We start from the raw sequence: 21,469 nt of genomic DNA on the forward strand, positions 1-21,469 counted from the left end.
TTTTAAATTCACTTTTTTGGTCATGTTGAAAATCCTTTGCTCATCATGTTTTCCATCCATCCATCCATCCATCTTCAACCGCTTATCCGGGATCGGGTCGCGGGGGCAACAGCTCCAGCAGGGGACCCCAAACTTCCCTTTCCCGGGCCACATTAACCAGCTCTGACTGGGGGATCCCGAGGCGTTCCCAGGCCAGAGTAGAGATATAATCTCTCCATCTAGTCCTGGGTCTTCCCCGTGGTCTCCTCCCAGCTGGTCGTGCCTGGAACACCTCCCAAGGGAGGCGCCCAGGAGGCATCCGTGCTAGATGCCCGAACCAACTCAACTGGCTCCTTTCGACGCAAAGGAGCAAGGACTCTACTCCGAGTCCCTCACGGATGACTGAGCTTCTTACCCTATCTCTAAGGGAGACGCCAGCCACCCTCCTGAGGAAACCCATTTCGGCCGCTTGCACCCGCATGTTTTCCATGGGCAATACACAATACACAAATAAATTATGATTTTTGACTAACACTATTTTGTTTGTTTTTGGTACTTGAAAAAAAATGTCAAGAATTCACCAAAGTCAGTAGGATTCATCCTGTGGGGTATATGAATTTATGTATAAAATGTCATGGCAGTCCATCCAATAGTTGTTGAGATATTTAATTCTGGATGAAAGTGGTGGACTGACCGACAAACTGACATTGCCACCGCTAAAAAATGGAAATGAACTCAGATAGATTAACTTACGTAACGCTTCTGTCCGAACGTTACTGAAAGTGCTGAGTGATCCATGGCCGGCTTATGATCTTAAATTATCAAACCAGCAGTCCATCATTTAATGCATTACAATCAGATGAAGAACATAAAAATGTGAAGCACATATAATTGAAAAAGTAAATTTTTGGTCCAGTTGAAGAAATCTGCGAGCCGACAACAACAGCAGTCTGCAGGCAGCCGTCACAGCGTGACGCCAGCATAGCTCTGCTGATCTCGACCATCAGCCATATGTGCTATAGACAAATGCAGCAAAAATATTAAAAATAATTTTAAAAAAATGTGATATAAATTGATATTTCTGTTTTAATTCCTTTATTTTTTTACTCTACTGTAAAAAATTTCCTTTTTTTTTTTTTTTTTATTAAATTTTAAATGTATTTATTTCTGCAATTACTTTTTATTTATTTATTTTTGCGATTATTTTTTATTTATTTTTAAATGTCTGTATGTATTTATTTATGCATTTATTTGTTTATTTCTGCATGATTCTCCTTTTGCATTTCACCCCTTATTTATTTCTCAAAACTTACTTATTTCTGTATTATTTCTCTTCACACATTTCTTTTAGATATCATAAGAATCGTTGTATGAGGACACGTTGCTTGTTTAGGCTACTTCTGCCTACAAGTCCTGCACTACCATAGCGTGTTACCTTGAGGTTTCTGTGGACGATGTGCAGGGAGTGGAGGTAGGCGACAGCCTCCAACACCTGGCGCACCACGTTGCTGGTGTCTCGCTCTGAGTAGTAGCCTTGGTCCAGGATCCAGTCAAATACCTCTCTGCCTGTTGCACTGTGGGAAAAGGAAGGCATGTTTGTTGTTGATAGTTAAAAGTTATAAATGTGATTTTCTCTCAGCATTGGAAGATTGTGTAACGGCAATCTGGGAACCTTTTTGCCAATCTCTTCCCATGTTTCCATCTGCTCGCTACTGTCAACTATTCAGGCAAAGGCAAGGAAATGGTAATATAGAACCCTCTAATTGAAATTTTACATTTTATATTTATAGTGAAATGTTAACTATTCCAAGAATAAAGTTTTTTGACAAGATTACACAACACATCTGCACCTATTAAAGGGAAATTGTTTTAATCATTTCCCCACAGATGCTTCCTTTGTGTTTGATCGTTTTCTTTCTAACCAGAATTCCTAAACCCACAAATCAGGTGTCCTCGAAGGATGAGACGAGCATTGCGCATTTAGTATATCCATGGAAATGCATCTAATTCCCCCATGAACCCATGCTGATGAGAATGGAGCAGCTAGCAAGCAATCATATCTGAATACCAAATGAGTGGAGTTCAGAGCCGTTCTCATATCTACAGGGCCTCGGGCTACAACGGCTCGTTCCCCACGAGTGTATAATCAACACATACAATTCAGCGGGCCCGGGCTACCGCAGAGACAAGCACATGGCCTTTCCCCACCGGCTCATCAAACATCTGAACTCACAGTTCAAGGAAGAGGAAGTACTCCTTTTTGGTCTCGAAGACGTCCACCAGCTGGAGAATATTGGGATGTTTCACCCTGAGGAGATGTGTCACGAAGCACAAGACAGAGAGAGCGAGAGAAAGAGAGATGTCAGGAGTCATTTAGGAGATGACGTCTGTATCATTCATTCAGTTGGAGGAATAACGTAACGTTTTAATGCTCATGGATAACACACTTCAGATTGTCACGGTGACAGAGAAAGGGAGCATGATCAGTTAACTTTACTTCACAACACTTAGATCTGCATGTTCAACATCCATAGATAACCAAACAGACATATGTAATCTGATGCGTCCATGTGGGCATAAAGACAACCGTGCAGCAACATGGTGCTGAGCAGCTGACTACAGTATGACAACCACAGCATCAGCTGGGAAACTTAACAGTGAATTTCGCCCCAAAAGGTTCAATATTTGAGTGTTTTTCCTGCCTGCCAATACCCAAGGAAGTTAAGATTGTTCTTACCATTTCTTAAATTGTACTGAATGTAAAAGAGGGTCCAAAACACAGACTGTATATTGGAAGTGGACGTAGTCACCGTGACATTACCCATTAGTTTTTGGACTGCCGTTTTGAAGCCTTTAGTTCTACAGACACTAGAGGACGGAGCTAAGTACAACCGAAAGCTGAATAAGACATTTTCAGGCAACCAAAACGTTACAATTAACTTTCATGAGCTGAAAACAAACTGTGAAAGGGTTAAAGTTGTAAGACGAAAACATGGACAATTCCCAGACCGAACAAGGCCGTGGTAGCGACCTGTCAATCACAAGTTAGCAGCGCCCTTAAGCATACCCTGCTTTATGGTCTATTTGACTCTAAATGGGACCATAATTTAAAAAATGAACATCATGCTGTATTTAAAGAAGACTTGAAACTAGCGATTGAGACCATAAACTCATGTTTACAATGTTTACTGAGGTAATAAATCAAGTGAGAAGTAGGCTCATTTTCTCATAGACTTCTTTTTGCAACCAGAGGAGTCGCCCCCTGCTGGCTATTAGAAAGAATGCATGTTTAAGGCACTTCACCGTTGGCTTCACTTTTCAGACCCCGGAGGTTGCTGACTGGTCCAAAATGACTAAAGCTGTGTCTGAAATCACTTCATCATTCATACAAGGCTATTTAGTGACTGAAAAATTGAGATTTGGGACATTTATGCGTCATCATCATTTTGTAGAATTCGCAGATTCGTCTTGCAAACTGTAAATTTACTGTCTGTTACATCAGGAGTCAATTAAAAGCATTGCATGGTGGGATTTTTATCAAAAGGTAGTGCACATCTTTTGAAGAAAACACTGAAATGAAATGGCAGAAAATGAATAAAGTCCAGGAGGTAGCAAATGGGGACAGATTTTGGACATACAGTAACTTGGCTGATCACAGCTACATGTGGACAATAATACTTTGTTTTTCTACAACCAATCTGGGATTATTCTCTGCAACCACCTGTTGTAATTACATAAAAATGAGAGGAGTAGAGTCATTTTGATGAGTGTGAGTGTACTGCATGCATTGGCCAACAGTTCGGATAAACTCTTTTTTCTTTCCTTCCATAGGATTGGTCTGTTAACTTAAGAACTGCCAGTATAAAAAAAATCTTGCACACTAATAAAGACCTCCTCCAGACATACTTTAAGACATATAAATATATAGAATGTGTTTCATATGTTTTCCACAAAAAAAGTTCAATTACCTCATTAAAAATTCTTAAACTGACTGTACATCTACTCCTTCTCTGTCATTAAGACAAATCTATGAATATCTATGAATTAAATTCAGATTTAAGTAGAGCTCAGAGAAGCGTTCCCTTTCAGCAGATGAACGTGAAAACAGCCTTCTAGTGTCAAACTCAGCACATACACGACATCGAGGTGAACGATAAGCAAAACACATTTTTGAGCGGCGGGGGACTTTAAATTAATGATATTAATTACCTTTGGATGTAAGAAAACATTGATACACATGAGTATCACGATATTATGTTTTGCGATACTGAATCGATTCTCCAAAATGCTGCATTGATTTTTAATTAACCTCTTAACAATCCGACGGCCCGCCGGAGGACTCGGACGCTATTCTGTCTTTCAGAGGTTGTATCGGACTCAGTTTTAAAGCTAGAGTGAAGATATTGGTATCATATGAAACTAGGAAACCTAAAGAATCCATTGGTACCATACTTGCGTGTCGAGAAGGATAAATAACGCTACAAACTTATGCTAGATTTTGGCGAGGGGTCCCTTGACCTCTGATCTCAAGATATGTGAAAGAAAATGGGTTCTATGGGTACCCACGAGTCTCCCCTTTACAGAGATGCCCACTTTATGATAATCACATGTGGTTTTGGGCAGAAACAATTCAAATCTGTTATTTTGACCTATTCTAAAATGATGTATAAATTGGGTATTACTGGAAAGCTGAGACTCTTGTGGATCCAATGAGTCCAATTGTGTTCAATTGGTGTAATGATGTTAGTCCCCATAGTAGCCATTCACATAGTGACTTTTTCATTCAAATCTCATACATATGGTGTGTTCTTTATACTATGACAGTTTTCCTAAAATTAGATTTGAAAAAAATCTAAATATATCACCTTGCTTACAGTATCGCAATATATTGAATCGTTACCCCTGTATCATGATACGTATCGTATCGCCAGATTTTTGCCAATACACAGCCCTACAGTAGTATTAACATTAGTATAAAAAAAACTCTTCAAAAAACTTGTCAGTATAAATGACTGACAGCGTGCGGGGATGTTTAGGTTCATTCTAAGTAAAAACAAATAATGTATGAAGATTAATACTTCAATAAGCACCTCTTTTCTTTTCTTTTCTACATTCAAGCATTTTATATTCAAGACTGCTTTTGATGTTTTGCCAGCAATTATTCCCAGCCTTTGACAATGTCATCATATTTGATTATTCACTCAAACCCCCCCGCTGATGATTAGACTATAAAAACCAGGCGCTGTTATTGAGGTGTCTGAAGGGTAATTTTCAGCGGAATATGAGTTCACGTTTTGAAAAGGCTTCTTATAAAGAAATCACACTTTCATATTCATCCTGCTCCGCTGCTTCGGCTGCTGTCAGCGACAAATTGTTTGATAAGGCCCAGGTTATGCTAATGTGGGTTTTTACCTGAGAGTTAGATAATCACAGAGAAGTTGAGATAAACAAGCTTCTTAGAAATAGCGGCTGTGTGTGCGATCATTCAGCAAAATGAGGTTCGCTCCACTTTTCTTATTAAAGCGAGCACCAACATTTGTTTACTCTTTTGTTTTGCTTTTCAAAAATTTGATGTGGTCTGTGAAATAATATTTAAGAAGATGAAATAGGGGAAACAAAAAGCAAAGAACTCATCATGAAACTAATCACGTGCCAGAGACTCCAGAGAACATTAACCACAATGAACAACTCACATCTTTAAGATGACGATCTCATTTTTCGCAGCCTTGCGGACTTTCCTTCCGTCCTTCTTCAGGAACTTTTTACATGTGTACATTTTCATCGTGGTTTTGTCCTTCGCCCTGAATATCTCACAGAACTCCTCCCTGAAAAGAAGCATTTTATGGTTTATTTATAGGGATATAAACACAGATCATAATGGTTTAATGAGATAATGCATCATTCAAAAGTCGGGAAGCTGTTGAGATACTCACGATTTAACAATCTGACCCATGTCATATTTATCTGTCACGTCCGAAGGATTGTTATAATCCTTCTTTTCCCCGATCGTTAAACAGCCAAATGGCATGGCCACTCCTGACCTGTGGTGAGGGAAACAGGAAGAGAGACAGAAGAGGGAGAAAATGAAATGAATGATTCATCAATCTGTCCAACACGTTCTCGTCGTTCTCGACTTGTCACATGCAGTCGCATTAAACACGTGCTTAATGTTGTGAATTCAAACAAAAACACTTGTTTAGGTTTAGGCAATAAATCCACTTTGTCAGGTTTTGGGCTGAAACTTAAGTAACTCGAGTAACTTGATAAGTAAAAATCATGTTCGCTTAAACCATTTATTTAAAAGTACCTTTTTTAAAGTAATTTGAAATTATAATTTTTTTATTTATTGGTCTGCATTTCAGAAAATATTTTATTTAAAACCCAGAATGTATTATGACACTAAAATGGGTTTAGTTTTGACAGATGATATTACTGTATGCAATTTAAGCAATAAAAATTAGTTGTTCATTTTAAAGGCCCTGACGCACCAAGCCGAAGGTCGGCCGTCGGACAGTTTGGTGCCGTCAGTGAGCATCTATCGGTCTAGTTTTTTTCGGTGTGTCCCGCGACGTCGTCTCTAGTCTGCCCGTGGCGGAGTTTTTTTGGCCGATTCAGCGCGTTGAATCGGCAGCGGAGCCTGTTGGTGAGAGAAATCACTCTGATTGGCTGTTCAGCTTAAACGAATCGGTGCACGAGAAGAGAAACGGACGCAAACAAGTAAAGTCAAGAGGCTCTTCTCATTTTTCATCTTCATCTCATCTGATCATTCCAAGACACGGATATTTTAACAACAACATGGCCATCTGGAATGAAGCTAAGTGGTGAGTGAGAGTGATGTGAAAATGGTCCTCAAACACCGCTTTGTTTCATGTATGTATCATAACAACGGCTTGTATATCCGCAGTCCTCGGTCTTCCTGTTTTAATTTTTTAATGATGAATACAGACTACCGCGACCTGCTGGTGTGGAGAGTTATTTCCTCTCACGCAGGCGCAGGACGTACGTGGTAGTTGGCCGTCGGCTGTAGTTTTTTGCGGTGTGTTCGAGTGCAACATTTTTGGCCAAGACAAAGGCGACGTGAGGCGACTCAACGGGTGGTCTTCGTCACCGCTAGTTCTTTGATGTTGGGTTGGTGTGTCTGGGCCAGAGACACGTCGTATTTTCTCTTCTGTCTATGTGCTGTTGCTCCTTAATAAAGTGAAAGTATTTTTTATCCGACCTGATTAATCGATGGAATAATCGGTAGAATACTCGATCACTAAAATAAGCGATAGCTGCAGCCCTAGTTAGGTTTAGGAAAAAACATCATGGTTGGGCTTAAAAACGTTCGTAAAGTGAAAGTGAAACTACCTTTGTCTGAGCGTTTAATAATAATGACACGGATGGGTTTACATTGCAGTTAATTGAAAGGCCGGTGCGTCTCATACAGGCGCTATAAGGTGCGTTGGTATCACCTGACGAAGGGCGTGACCAAACGTCAGTACTTTGTGCTCTGGGAATGAGAACAGGCCGATCTATCAGGGTGTTATGTCCTGGCGTCCCACCTAGCTGACGATTTCTCCTCAATTTGGCGTCACACTGTGTAATAATATTGCACCGGATGATGACTTGGCAAAAAAACAACAACCGCGGCCCTCCCTCAGACATAAAGAATTACTCCAGTAATGCTGAGAAAGCCTTTCAAAAGTGAGAGCTAAAGAGGCACCAGAGGCGGTGTCAATGCAGAGGATTGTTTCACTTACTGTAACAGAGCCGCTCATGATCCTGCATTAATAAAGGGCAGAGCCGTAGAGGGATCTGCTGCACAGCTGTATGCTAATACCTGACTTATATAAGTCATACAACAGCGAGGGGAATGTTGGTTTTTTTTTGCAGTGAGGACTGAATGTGTTTCTCTGTGGGGGTGAAAGTTGGCACCGTAGGGGTCAGGGAGCAGAAGGAGCAGCGGCCAATACGGTCCGAGAGCCCGGCGAGGCAACCGCAGCAACAAGTGAAGCATTTCCAATCAAGAATGTGAGCCAGCAATTACAGGCAGCACCCCAGGACTCCGAGAGGATTTAATGCACTTTATTAGCTCTGCAGCAACAACTTGGACATCTAATTGCTGTGCAGCCTCTCTCAAATAGCATGGAGGGAAATTTGAGACCAGCCTTTGCAACTTTACTGCAGGTTTTTTTTTGTTTTTTTTGACTGAGAATTAAAGGTTTGGTAGTCAGCAGAGTTGGAGTTATTTTTGAGTTTCAAGGGGAGAGGAGGGTTTCTTTTTTAGTATTCCTGTCCCTGCACTGTCGAGTCAGGAACAGAGATACCAAAACAAGAGTGCAAAAAAAAAATATTAATGGTCACATGCAGTTAAGACTCTGTGTGTGTGTTTGTGTGTGTGTGTGTGTGTGTGTGTGTGTGTGTGTGTGTGTGTGTGTGTGTGTGTGTGTGGCTAAAACCTAGAGACTTGTCTATATACTATAACTCAACGGAAAATTCCACATACGTTGTTTTTGTGGTCGATTGATAATGATGTTTGAGTTTTGGAAAATCTGATAACAATAAATCAGCTGATATATTTTTTTTTTGTAATTTTTGACATGACCCAGCAGGATACTTTAACAGTGATATGGTTGAAAAATAAAAGTGTCAGTGCTCTCTGATGGACAAACTATGTAACGTTGAAGCTTTTACGTGTCTTAAACTAGATTTGCCTCACGTATATATATATGCTTCCACCAACCAGTCAAGTTTACATCCATGTCTGTTCAAAAATGTCACTTCATCATTTTATCCTATTAGACATTTCTGTGAAATTGTCATAATTAGTGTATGAATTCTTGAGTTATGGCCAAAAAAACGTGTTTTGTGAGGTTACAGTGACCTGTGACCACCAAAATCTAATCACAGCTCGCGTTACAAATAGGTGAATCTCCAGAAGAGACGCAGCTGACACGCAGCCGAGCCGTGCGTACGTACCTCACGCAGGCAGTCGGCAGCTCGAACCTGTTAACACAGACGTCAAAATAAAAAAACAACAGGTAACGCAGCTGCCACGCTCTCCTGACGTTTCCTGTGTATCCCGGGCTTTAATAACGCTGCTCGGGGGCCGACAGTACAACACTTCAGCCGTACTGACTAGTTCTGAACTGGTGACGCTGCTTGATGTTAAAGCAGAGCAGCGCTGAAAAACGATTGCACTGCAAAATTTCTCCAAATGAGTAAAGGGTAAAAAAAACTATATTTATTTCTTATCCACACAACATCCATCTGCACCAACAGTGGGTGATGGATGTCCACATGTAAATGAGAGCAGCCAGCACAAGACGTATAGCGTTATGTGTAAGAAGAGCAATCTGTTCACTGTAGCTCCACCAGCCGACGTGTAATCCAATCTAAATGAATGAGGCTCAGCGCCGAGACGTCTCAAACTGCAGAGGAAAGACTGCGCTCTCTTTGAACTCCTTTTTCTCATCCCGGTCTGTATCGTGTGGTGGGGCTGACCTTTCCTGGCTGCCTCTGTCTCTCTCTCTCTACTGTACATGTCTCTCTGTGGTAAACGCTCTGGCTCGGTGAAGTTCTGCCGCAAACAAGAAAGGGAAGTTCTGCAGGGCCAGTAGCTTAAATGAAGGTAATCCTGAGTAAGTCTGGCAGAAGCAAGGCATTAGGAGGCATGTCAGGAAGAAATCTACATTACAATAGAAAACATTTATATTCTGCGAGTAGCGATAACAGTCCACAAGAGAGTCGTTGCATTGCGAAGAGGGAAAAAACAGACTGGAGGAAAAGAGAGTGAAATAGCAATTCTGATGATGATGACATCTAAAAAATCTAATGAAGAAATCCAGCTGATAAACAGCCTTTGTGGTTTTTTGGAAAAGCTTTCTGAGCCCACTCAGTTGAGACCTGTATTTCACAGGTTCATGATGAACCTGTGAAATAGGAGGCAGACTATGGAGACGAGAACATTCACAGCCGGTCTCACGCCGATGCGTATAAATACCACGACATTACACCGACATTTGAGGAAGCAATCCCTTTTAAACTATATAAAAACGTGATAAACAATGATAAAAGTATTAATCCTATAACACTGTTTTTACTACTGAAACAGCATACAATCATAGTGCTGCTGTATTGATCCCAGTGCTGTAATACTCACACTGGCCACTGTAACTCACAGCTCTAGTGATGTAATGCTGATCCAAGCAACTTTGCAGCTGCAGGGGGCCCAAAACAGGGAATCTGGTAGAGGAGGTACCAAGATCATATGGTAGAGGAGGGACCAAGATCATATGTATGGTAGAGGAGGGACCAAGATCATATGTATGGTAGAGGGTATATGCTGATTAGTAAGACAGAGACCAGTAGAATTGAGGAATACTACGATTTATGATGACAGGAAAAGAGGGGTGAGTTCTTTGTCCCAAGTATATAAGGTTATGATCTAAAGACCGCGGGTAGTTGCGTCCGGACAGACGTGTCCGGACCTGCTCGGGTTTTGGTTGTGTTTATGTCTGTTGATATTAAACACCATGAAAACTCTGCTTTTTGCAAAATACTTGTACAGCATTATGTGATTCATTTGAGTAACCTGTGTTGACTTTCTGACACCATTAAAATTGAACTTGAAGAATATTGAGCTGGGATCTCTGCCGTTCTTAGCCCAAGGCTTGAGATTTCCAGACTCAACACATTCTGCGTGCCAAAAGTACGCATTTTTATACCTTTTCGTGTGTAATTTTTTCACCACGCAAATGTCCGCAGTTAGGTTTAGGCAACAAAACCACTTAGTTAGTTTTAAGAAAAAGGTCACAGTTGGGCTTGAATTAAGTACGTAAACTAAGTAAAATACGTACGGAAACAACGTAACACAACTACGGAAAACACGTGACAAACCTCACACACTTACAAAGCAAACACTGGTCTCCTGGTTGAAAGTCCGGTGTTTGTTGGACCACTTACCCTCCCCCCATCCACTACAAGTGGTCTTTCTCGCTTTTTATACTATATCACTAACTCTTAATGTGGCATTTATGTACAGATGCGTTTACATTGTCAGAGTTAACGCGATTTGTTTTAACACCACTAATTTCTTTAACGCATTAACGCAACTTATGATTTTTAGTTGTAGCGGGCTCAGTTTTAAAGCTAGTGTGAAGATACTGGTATAATATAAAACTAGAAAAAAAATGAATCCATTGGTACCAACCATGTCATACTAAATAATGCTCCAATCTTACGCTAAATTTTGGCGAGGAAAAACTGTCATGGCCATCTTCAAAGCGGTCCCTTGACCTCTGACCTCAAGATATGTGAATGAAAATGGGTTCTCTGGGTACCCACGAGTCTCCTCTTTACAGACATGCCCACTTTATGATAATCACATGCAGTTTGGGGCAAGTCATAGTCAAGTCAGCACACTGACACACTGACAGCTGTTGTTGCCTGTTGGGCTGCAGTTTTCCATGTTATGATTTGAGTATATTTGTTTATGCTAAATGCAGTACCTGTGAGGGTTTCTGGACAATATCTGTCATTGTTTTGTGTTGTTAATTAATTTACAATAATAAATATATACATAGATTTGCATAAAGCAAACATATTTGTCCACTCCCATGTTGATAAGAGTATTAAATACTTGACAAATCTCCTTTTAAGGTATTCAAATGACACACGGAAGTCAAGAGTACACAAAAATCTACACAGTATCTCTGTCAGTCGCTCCCATTTAAAAAAAAAAAAAAGAAGCGTGACTTACGGTAATGGATGAAGAATTTGTGAAGCATTTCAAGTGGAAAGAGCAGGATGCTGACAGTATCGTATAACAGAGGCTGCATAATGGGCCCATTTGGACTGACCACCATCAGCAACATTCAGGCATTATCACCCCACATTGTGACTGTTATCTGCCCTTCGAGAGCACCGATCGATGGCTCGCGATGTTTTATGGCCCAGCGTGCGACCTGGGTCTGCTATATCCTGCTATATCACCACTGACTTTCTGCATGTGGTGAAGATTTACAGGACGGAAGATGGATAGTGATAAAGATCTCGGGCTTATTAGGCGAGAGCAGCTCAGCGAGCCGGCGAGCAAATTAGGTTTTTCCTTGTGCCTTTTGAAATCGATGAGAAACTCTTGTAGTGCTCGTGTCTGGGGTGAAGTTTAAGATGCAGCGCTTGCTGTGCACTGTGTCAAGACTTTTTAACGCAGCAGTAACGGGGGATTATTTTACCTGCTGCTATGGTATAATGTTGGGCTACGCCTCGGGGGAAATGGCTATTATCTGTTTGGTTTGTAAGCCTCTACGTGAGGAGCCATTTGCACTAATCCCACCATGACATTCCTCAGAGACGGAGAGAAGTAGTTCCCTGTTTTTGGAAATCATTTACTGTTTAGTTTTCGACTCTTTGTCCTTTTTTCAACCCCCCTTCCCACTTCTCCCATGCCCTCCCCCCTCTGGCTCAGCAGCCAGTAAATGAGGATGCACAGTAAAGATCAGACCCCATGCATCACACTTGTGCTGACTGTAGGCCATTACAGATTTACTGGAGTGAGCCTAAGCAGTGCTGAGCCTCGACAGTAGTGTACAAACTATATTTTACATAGACAACATTCACCGCCGCCGCGGTGGAAGATAAAGAAAAATATGATCAAATAAAACATGCCGTGTCAAGAGTACATCATTTTGATGGATGATCTGTTTTCACTACATGTTCCTTCTCCTAAGGCACCATTAACTGAAAACACATCGAACTATAAACTACTTATTTGCTTTGCCAAATACGATTTAGAGGAAACATAATAGTCGCCTGGGTTATGTTCAGTGGCAACATGTTTTACAAACCAGAAAGTATGACTTCTTACTCTGCACAAAAGTTTAAAGGTGCAATGTTTAAGGTCTGGCTAGAATTTTAGTTGAAAACATTCAAAAAATGAACTTTCAACAGAATGTAAAGAGGTTATAGCGCGATTGCTGATGTTATGTCAGAGACGTCTATGTATTGCGTTGCAGAGATATCTACGGAAATGCTAACCAACCCAGCTAGCCCCGGCCCGTCCTGTCTTGTAAATACCACTTGTTCCTCGAGAGCTGACAGTCAGTTACTGTAGCATCCAGTCTGCCCTCAGTCCAACATGAGCGGACGAAGACATAGGGCTGCCCCGAGGGCTTGTTAATAATACATCCATGGTCCGTGTGCCTTTTTTGGTTTGTTGGTTTGTTTATTGGATTAAATCCAAAGTGCCAGAAACGAGAAAAGGTCTCGCACCCTCGGCTTGTTATCCCCGCTGCCGGGAGGCGGCAGCTCCAGGTGACGTACACCAGCAGTTAGCTCGGGGGGACTGCCCCGACTATCCGTCAGATCAGCAAACTCTCTGTTGCTGCTGTTACAGGTTAGACCGAGCGATCCACCAGCTCGCTGTGACTCCCGGTGCTCGGGTTTGTGCTGGTTGGATTTGAGATGCTGCGGCCGCTGACCAGGCGTCCATCTCTCGGAGCTGCCAAGTGCCAACCGCTCTCCTCCAGGCAGGCGGGGTAGTCTCCTCGCCGCGGGGAGGACGAGGTGAAGGTGCGGATCGTTTTCTGGTTTCTGTCACTTTGGATTTAATCCAATAAACAAACGATCAAAGCGGACCGTAAAGCCGCAGTTAGTCGCACAAACACAGAGATGGCTGACGTAAACTATAGGCCGACGCCACATGTGGAGATTATATGACAGCAGTGTTATTTTGACCGGCTCTCAGAGTTTCAGCAGTTTTGTTGAATTTTGCGTATTCTTGACCTGCTGTTAGTTCTTTTTTTTACAACTGATGATTGTACATTTAGAGTGTTTGGACCCAGAAGTAGAGGTGATATGCTGACCCCTATTTGTTTGGAGCATGTGGCTACATTTTACACTTTGCACCTTCAATGGAGGATGCCACGGGTGGATAGTTTGGCATATAAAGCAATAAACCTCCCTCATACTGTTGTGTTAAGGCTACTAAAACACTTTGTTAAGGTTGGTTGAAAGAATTTTGGGTAAATTAAACTTCACTGACATAAAAGTGTCCCACTTTAAACTCTTCCTCAGTATGTTTGAATAGAACATAATCTGAGCTGCACTACGTTTCCTAGATTAAATTAGCTGTATATGAATGTCATTCCTATGAGTTGTGTTGCAGACTTGCTAGTGTGAAAACTCAGATCATTCAATTTAAAACTGCACTGATCAATATTTTTATATTAACAATGGATCAAATTACAATGTGTAGTGCAAAATATGTCGCTTGTAGTGACAAATCTCCCAACTCTGGAGTTTCCGTTTAGCTCTAATGTTGCGCTTTAGCGTCCTTCAGCTCACTGTTTACTGTACTGTTCTGGTTCAGGCAGCTGTTTCCGGGGAAAAGCTCTGATAATTGGTAAAAAAAACTTTCAGCATTAAATTTGAAGTGAGCATTTTGTCAGAGTACTGTTGAGTGTGTCTTGAGTGTTTTGAACACACTAGTAATTTTGTTTTGACAAGGCTCAGCTCGGCCATCTAAAATGCCATCTCTCCCTCTCTCTCCGTCGCTCGGTTTTTCCTTCTGTTCCTGGGGACTGGTTGGAGCGTCAGACCCTGAAGGACCGAGACTCGCCAGCTATTAGGGAATAAACACCCTTGACATTCATTTCCTCTCATCCCTGCTGATCTCCTGGGATTGCCCAAGAGACTGCGATTGCACTTTGCCTTCAGCTGAAAAGAGGAGATAAGGTCAACACAGATGGGCATGGCGACATTTGTGCAAGTCTTCACAGAGATCAGTGCGAGAAAGATGCTCAAATGGTTGCCTCCCGCTATCTCTTCCTGTGAGAGAAAGTTGCAAGAAAAACTGTGCTTATTAAAGTGGAAGCAAACAGAAGGACTGGAGGATGGTAGAAAACAAGTTCTTGTTGGGCTTCTGCACATCAGCTCCTCTGTCTCGACTTGAAAGCATTTAACTTTCAGCAGCGCTGAAAGGAAACTAGGGTCAAGCAATAGAGCTTTTAAATAATACATGCGCTACAGTTACACTTTAAGTTTCAGTAAGGTTTCAATCGCAGCAGGATGTTTAATGTAACGGGTTCAACCAGGATCTGCAATATGATTTAGATTCAGACTGTGATCGGAGAGCTGACACTATGTTCAGACAGCTTCAACCTGTGTTTTAATATCTGATTTTCTAAGATTAATTTTAAATTCTAGCCTCACGGAGGACCGTTAATTACATTTTCTGGTTTCTCGTACAAGATTTCAGCTTATTGGGGAGGAATAAAATCTCATCATTAGGGCTGTTTAAAAAATTCCGACCAGTACGACCATACCAGTACCCTTAAAGGGATACCGATACCAATAGAGTACTTCATTCGATACCCATCTTGCGAATGGAAGCTGTGTGTGTGTGTCCCATTGGCTAGCTAATCGCCAGCGCACATACAGCGGTTACCGCTGATAATGCCGTACCCTAACCCACGGTCGTGGGGCCGCGTTGTTGTGGAACTGTAACGACTTCCCTCCAGTTCCCCCTCATGTTAAATGTTAGCTCTCTCAGCACTTGTTGCTGTTCTCAGCGCTGTAAGCACTGTTAGCTGCTAGCCGTCAGCTCAGACATCTCTGTGTTCACAGCCGTGTGCAGGCCGGCAATTCCGGTTGTAGCTGCTGCGGTAATGAGCCTATCACACGTCGTAATACATCGAAGAACGCTCACAGTGATTGGCTGCGAGCAAAACAGTCATCCTCTTCTAGATCTGGGCACAAAAAATATAGATTGCAGGTATCGTTTGACTGGGTAAGTCTCAATACTACTTAGTACTAGTTTGTTTCGGTCGATATCTTAAAGGTATCGAGTACCGATACCCAGCTCTACTCATTATTCACCCTGTCTTTAGTACTTGCTTGTAGCATCTCCTCCATGTTTTTTTTGTTTTTTTTAATGATGGCATGTGTGGAGTAAGAGGTGAACAACTTCACCCTGATCTGAGAGGTCAGACTGAGCTGCGCTGTCAGAGGTGCGATCTGAATAACAATTCAGACACGGGATGGTGTAAATCTCATCTGACATGACTTGACATATCAGATGTGCAACAAAAAAAAAAAAAAAAGACTTTAGCTGCAGTTATGAACTTGACAACTTGAAGGTGGGATTTTAAAGATACCCCTAATTTGCACGTCAAGTATTAACACATCAAAGAAGTGCCAGGTGTGTACGGCAGCCAGAGTCCAAATTTAAATAACATGGAGGCAGCCCAGCAGTGATGCTCAAACAACCATCTAATTAATTTAGATGTATATAAAATGTAATGTGCACTTGTTTATGCTCCACAGGTGCAACAACAAGCAAATATGAATGTGCTAATGATTGTTATTGCTTTTCTATACAGTAACAGTAAAATCCCATTAACGTCAAAGCTGTCCGACTCCGGGTGAACTTTTATGGATGAAGGGCTGAACCGCGGGCCGGGAGAATCCATTAGTGCTGACTGAGATTTACTCTACAAACGGTACACTCAAGGTGGAATATTGATGTTATGTAATAAATCTAAATCTGTCGGTACATGACCCTGGCAGCGCCTCCGACAATGCCGCACTGTTCCCTGAATATTTCTATATAATCAGAAGAAATCAAAGCACACTATATGTATATTATTTCACAGTTTTACGGCATAAAGTGCATTAATTCAGCGGCGATTCAATGTATTCATGGAAGCACTTCTCAGAAACTCGCTGGGGAAGAAGAAACCACATTCTGCAACATCACCACGCTGCCTCATTACTGCAACTTACAAGAATTATGTATTTTTTGCATTTGACTTTAAGGGGAAAAGGCTTCTTGGAAATGTTGACGTAAAAGTTTGCATGCACTGTCTTTTTTCTTTTTCTTTTTTACGGCACTAATTAAAGTTGCATTGCGGCATATTAGGCTCGCTGTTTCAACCTTTGCAGGGCCGGCAGAGGAGCCGAGAGGTCGATAACGAGGGGATGCGAGCAGGAAGTCAACGGCAGAAAGGAAGTAAAAAGATGCAAAGTTGCATCAATCAGCAGCACGCAGAGTATGAATGGTGGCAAAGGTTTTTTGAAAGTGGGCTCATACACAATTGAATTAATTATTCATGGTTGACAGTCTCCTTTTCCACAGCGTGTCTCGCTGGGCCTGCGGTTCGTGTCTTTCTTGTGTCGAGGAATCGCTGTGTCCCGCGGCGCTTGCTTAACAGCGTGCTAGGAGCAGAAGCATGGCAGCTTCTGGCAGAGCTGAAACAAATACCAGCCTCCTCTCCTCAGCCCTCCTCTAATCCCAGTTCAGTGCGCCGCGCTGCTTGTCCGCGTCAAGCCTCGCACACATGGCGAACCTCTCAAGAATCCATTAAATCTCTCATTTGTTTGCCAGGCATCACGGAGGATTGGAGGCTTTTTTTGCAATCTACCTTACATTTCTTTTTTTGAGGACTTATTCAAGGCCAAGGACCCTAATCATTCAGTTGCACACAATCTCACTCTATGTGCTGTCATTCATTCAAAACAAGACTCTGATATTTGCTGCATTCTTCACTGAATGAGAAAAACACTGCAGCGGCTTCTTCAGCAGCAGAGAGTGAGCTCGAGAAAACCCTCACTCGTCTCCACTTATTCGCTTCCTTCCTACTTCCTTCTGTCTTCCTGTGCCATCGCTCTCTCTCACTCACACTTACTGGAGCCCCTCTTATGGCGAATCACTTGCAGCAACAAAACCACAGGCTCAACCTTGGTCTTAACAAGAATCACAAGGAAAACGACAGCCCCCTCTCTTACAGCAGCTTCTAAAGGCTGCAGGATCTTGTCTGTACAGTCTCAGCTCCGCTAGTTGATGTATCGCCCGTCCTCCAAGGACTGGCAGACTGGCCTTTCTTACACCTGCTGCCCACCATGCCAATATTTTTCTGCTCCAGAGCGCTGAGCGGGGACACAAAAAGCACGGCCTTAATTAGGCAGGGCAGTACACAGGAATGTTTGTTATCAGCTGTACTCATGTGATTACAAAACCAGTGAACAGCTGCTCAGAGCCTGTGTGCATTACAACCTGAGGAAGCATCGTCTCAGAGCAGGACGGCAACATGCAGCGGCTGCTCTTTGTGTCTTTTGGCTCAGTGTACTCAGCGGACTCGAAGTGACTTCAAACTTTGGAACACAATTGTCCGCTATGTCAACCCGATCTCATGGGAAGGCATATAAATAGCACAACATTATAAGGACATTCCACCATAGACTGTATATAAAGATGGACGACGCATCTTCACTTTGTCCCACTGTACAGAAGTGAAGACAAAATATCAGGAGCTGACATCTAGAGATTTTGACGTCATTTGGAGCCAGAGTCTGTGCAGTAGTGATCGGGCGGTGGAGTTGCAGTATCGAGGTCACCCACCCAAACTAAACGCGAGCTGAAGTAAACGCGAGCACACATGGCCGCGGCTTGTCAGTGAGAGAGACTCACAGCTGTCAATCATGACGTCTCACCCCCTGTCTATAGCATCAAATAACTTATCAGAAAAAAGAACACTTGAACATACATCAGCACGATAAGAACTACCTAAAATGACAGAAACCATCTTTGGGAAAAATTTATTTTGATGTGTACTTTGACTTTTTAGTTTGGCCCACGTCCCATCCGCTAACATGGAGGAGGCGGGCTTTATGACCTATACTGCAGCCAGCCACCAGGGGGCGATCCAGATGTTTTGCCTTCACGTTTAGGGAGCGGTCATGTCGTCCATCTTAATATACAGTCTATGCATTAGGTTTAGGTAACCAAACCATTTAGTTAGGTTTAGGAAAGACGTCATGGTTGGGTTTAAAGTAAGTATGCAAACTAAGTAAAATATGTACGGAAACAACGTAACATAACTACGGAAAACACATCACTAAAAAAACACATCACTAACGTAACTTACTAAACAAAGTACCGGTCTTGAACACCGGTGGATGCGTTCACATTGCAGTCAGCACAGACTAAATGGCATACAGTACAAATGACACACCAAAAGCAAGAACGGCATTTTTATTATAAACTAAATACCTTGCGAAATATTGTGTCATTCATACGCCTTTTTGTACGACCGGGCTGACTATGTACCTATGACTGTACCTGTCTTAGTAGGGGTGTCACGATTCTCCAAATCCACGATTCGATTTGACTTTCAATTTGACTTTTGATTTTAAGCTCACGATTCAATTTTCGATTTTAAATATCGATTTTAAATGTCTTGTAAAGATCTCGTAAAGATCAACAGATCATTGGTGTTGGCCCCGACGACTACAATTTACACTTTCAACAAAAAGAAGATCTACTAGATTTACTACAGTTTCTCAGAGTTTACGAGGCACACCTGAATACACCATGACGTCCCTGTCGGTGCTGACATGCTTTACACTACGGCGAGTGTAAACCCCGCTTTACCGCACAAAGAGATGTAGTCACACAATCGATTTTAAGTGGAGATAACGCGACCGCTGCTGAAATCGCCAAACAGTTTGATGAGTGCTGTTTTCTTTGGTTGCTGCAGTCTCTAAATCTTCTGCAGCCTACAAACTGTAGTTTTTCTGTCAATGACACGCTTGTTGTTTACATAACTCACGGGGACGGCAAAATGTTGTCACACCGGTGACTTCAGGGAATCACCTACCTGTGTCAACTTTGAATATTGTTGTTTTTTTCCTTCGGACCGAAGCAAGTAGGCGGGGATGGAGAGAAAAAAAGACAGTGAGATTCGCCGATCCTGCTTTTGATTTCGATGGTCAAAATCAGAAGATAATTCCGATTTAGTGTCTTCTTTAATCCTGTCACCACCAACAGCATTCATCTATTACCATGTTTGTTCCACACAGTAAACGGTTGTTTACCACCGATAACCAAAGATCTACAGAGCAGTTTGCCAACAGGAGAACTGTTTGCTCCATTTTGTCTGATAAACTTCCAAGTCATGAAGACATTGTGAATATGAGATGCTGTGGTTTTGTAACATCAATTATTAAACTGATTCAAGCTAGTGATAAGCTGACGCTGCTATAACGGGTTGAATGGTAATTGTGGGCTTGACTTGGCTCACCGGGGGGAGAGGTTTCATTTCCTGCATTTAAAATGTGCTGTATGGAGATCTTGGGACATCAGATTTAAATTATTTTGTTCATGACTCACTTACAAATATGTTTTAAAAATAAGTAAGCCTACATAAATCAATAAATTAATGAACAAGGCCGGAAGTGAAAAGCCCAATAAATGTTTGATGAGAATAACTGTCCTCTTAAATTGCTCTAATAAATATGCAGCTTGCTTGTGTTATCACCAGTGTTAGGCAAGTTCCTTGAAAACTGTATTTAATTACATTACTAATTAAACAAGTAAATACATTCCTTTATTAATCTCATTAGTACTCATTACTTTACTTTGTTACTCCATCAAAGGTTCCTTTAAACAACTCTGAATCATCCACACCCACACGTCTCATCTTATAGATGGAATAGAAAAGGAGACATTGTGGTTTACCATGCAGGCGGACTACAGTTTGGACCTTTCCCGACCCCAGCTGCGCAGTGACACCCTCGGGTCAACCGGGAGATTCCTGAATGTACACGTTGGCCAACATTAGCAAGCAAGCTACGAACACACAACATGTGAATAAGACAACTTTGAAATTACCAGGACTCACATTTCTCCTCTTTTGGTGTAGAGAGCCGCAGGAATGAGTCCTAAAACCCGGAAACGAGTTAGCATTTTAGCACTTCCGGTTCTCTCGTCTGGAAGTCAGTGTTTTTTTTGATAGATGCCTGAAATAAGGTCTGTGGTCAACACAAGCTGAAGAGATTTTAACTGTTGTAACAACAATAAATCCAAAAACGCTGATCTACGATTTGTTCCCGTGCCGTGTCCTAAAAAAGACATAATAGAGGAGCTTTATGGCTCCAAGCTAAATTACAATTCAAACATACATCAAATTGCATTCACATCTATGAGATCTTCGGTTTTCTATCCCCCAAAAAGGGGTCGCGGCCTTGACTTTTTGCAAAGTACCCGTATGTGCCAGTCTGATGTATACTCATGCTACCATGTTATAGTCCGTTTGTAGCTTAACGTTAGCTTTTTACTTCTGCCGATTACATTCACACTTCAAAAATCATAAAAGTGGTGTAAGTATCATAAACGTTTATCTGCCAGAAAACTTATTTTCTGCAATAATCCAAAACCCAATGGAGAAATCCCGTTGGCTTTTCGTCGAGGGAACCAGGGCGATGCTAACTTCCTGGTTGGCCTACAAAAATACGTCATCCCTGCAGCACTCTAAAGAGGCTAACTGCCTCGCCTCGCCTCAAGCCGCTGCGCCGAGCTAGCACGTCCTGGACCAGTCTATCAACTGAACGCAGAGACATCAAACTGATATTAACCCTTCATCTAACTCCTGGAGTTAAAATGTCAAAGTAACAAAGAGTTACTGGATTGATAACAGCAATGCGGACAGCGATTAAAAAAAAAACATTA

At 41.9% G+C, this 21,469-nt stretch overlaps 1 protein-coding gene across 1 annotated transcript in view; it reads right to left on the reverse strand.

Annotated features, from left to right (window-relative positions):
- Positions 1-21,469, reverse strand: part of LOC141778156 (caM kinase-like vesicle-associated protein) — a 56,017-nt gene that overhangs the window by 8,332 nt on the left and 26,216 nt on the right. The window contains exons 2-5 of the mRNA XM_074652418.1: positions 5,913-6,020; positions 5,673-5,804; positions 2,213-2,287; positions 1,415-1,553 (exon numbers count right to left, since the gene is read on the reverse strand). Coding sequence (XP_074508519.1) covers positions 1,415-1,553; positions 2,213-2,287; positions 5,673-5,804; positions 5,913-6,007 — 441 coding nt within the window. The 5' untranslated portion in view covers positions 6,008-6,020. The remainder of the gene's footprint in view (positions 1-1,414; positions 1,554-2,212; positions 2,288-5,672; positions 5,805-5,912; positions 6,021-21,469) is intronic.

This window comes from Sebastes fasciatus, chromosome 1, assembly GCF_043250625.1.
Source record: "Sebastes fasciatus isolate fSebFas1 chromosome 1, fSebFas1.pri, whole genome shotgun sequence".
NCBI lineage: Eukaryota > Metazoa > Chordata > Actinopteri > Perciformes > Sebastidae > Sebastes > Sebastes fasciatus.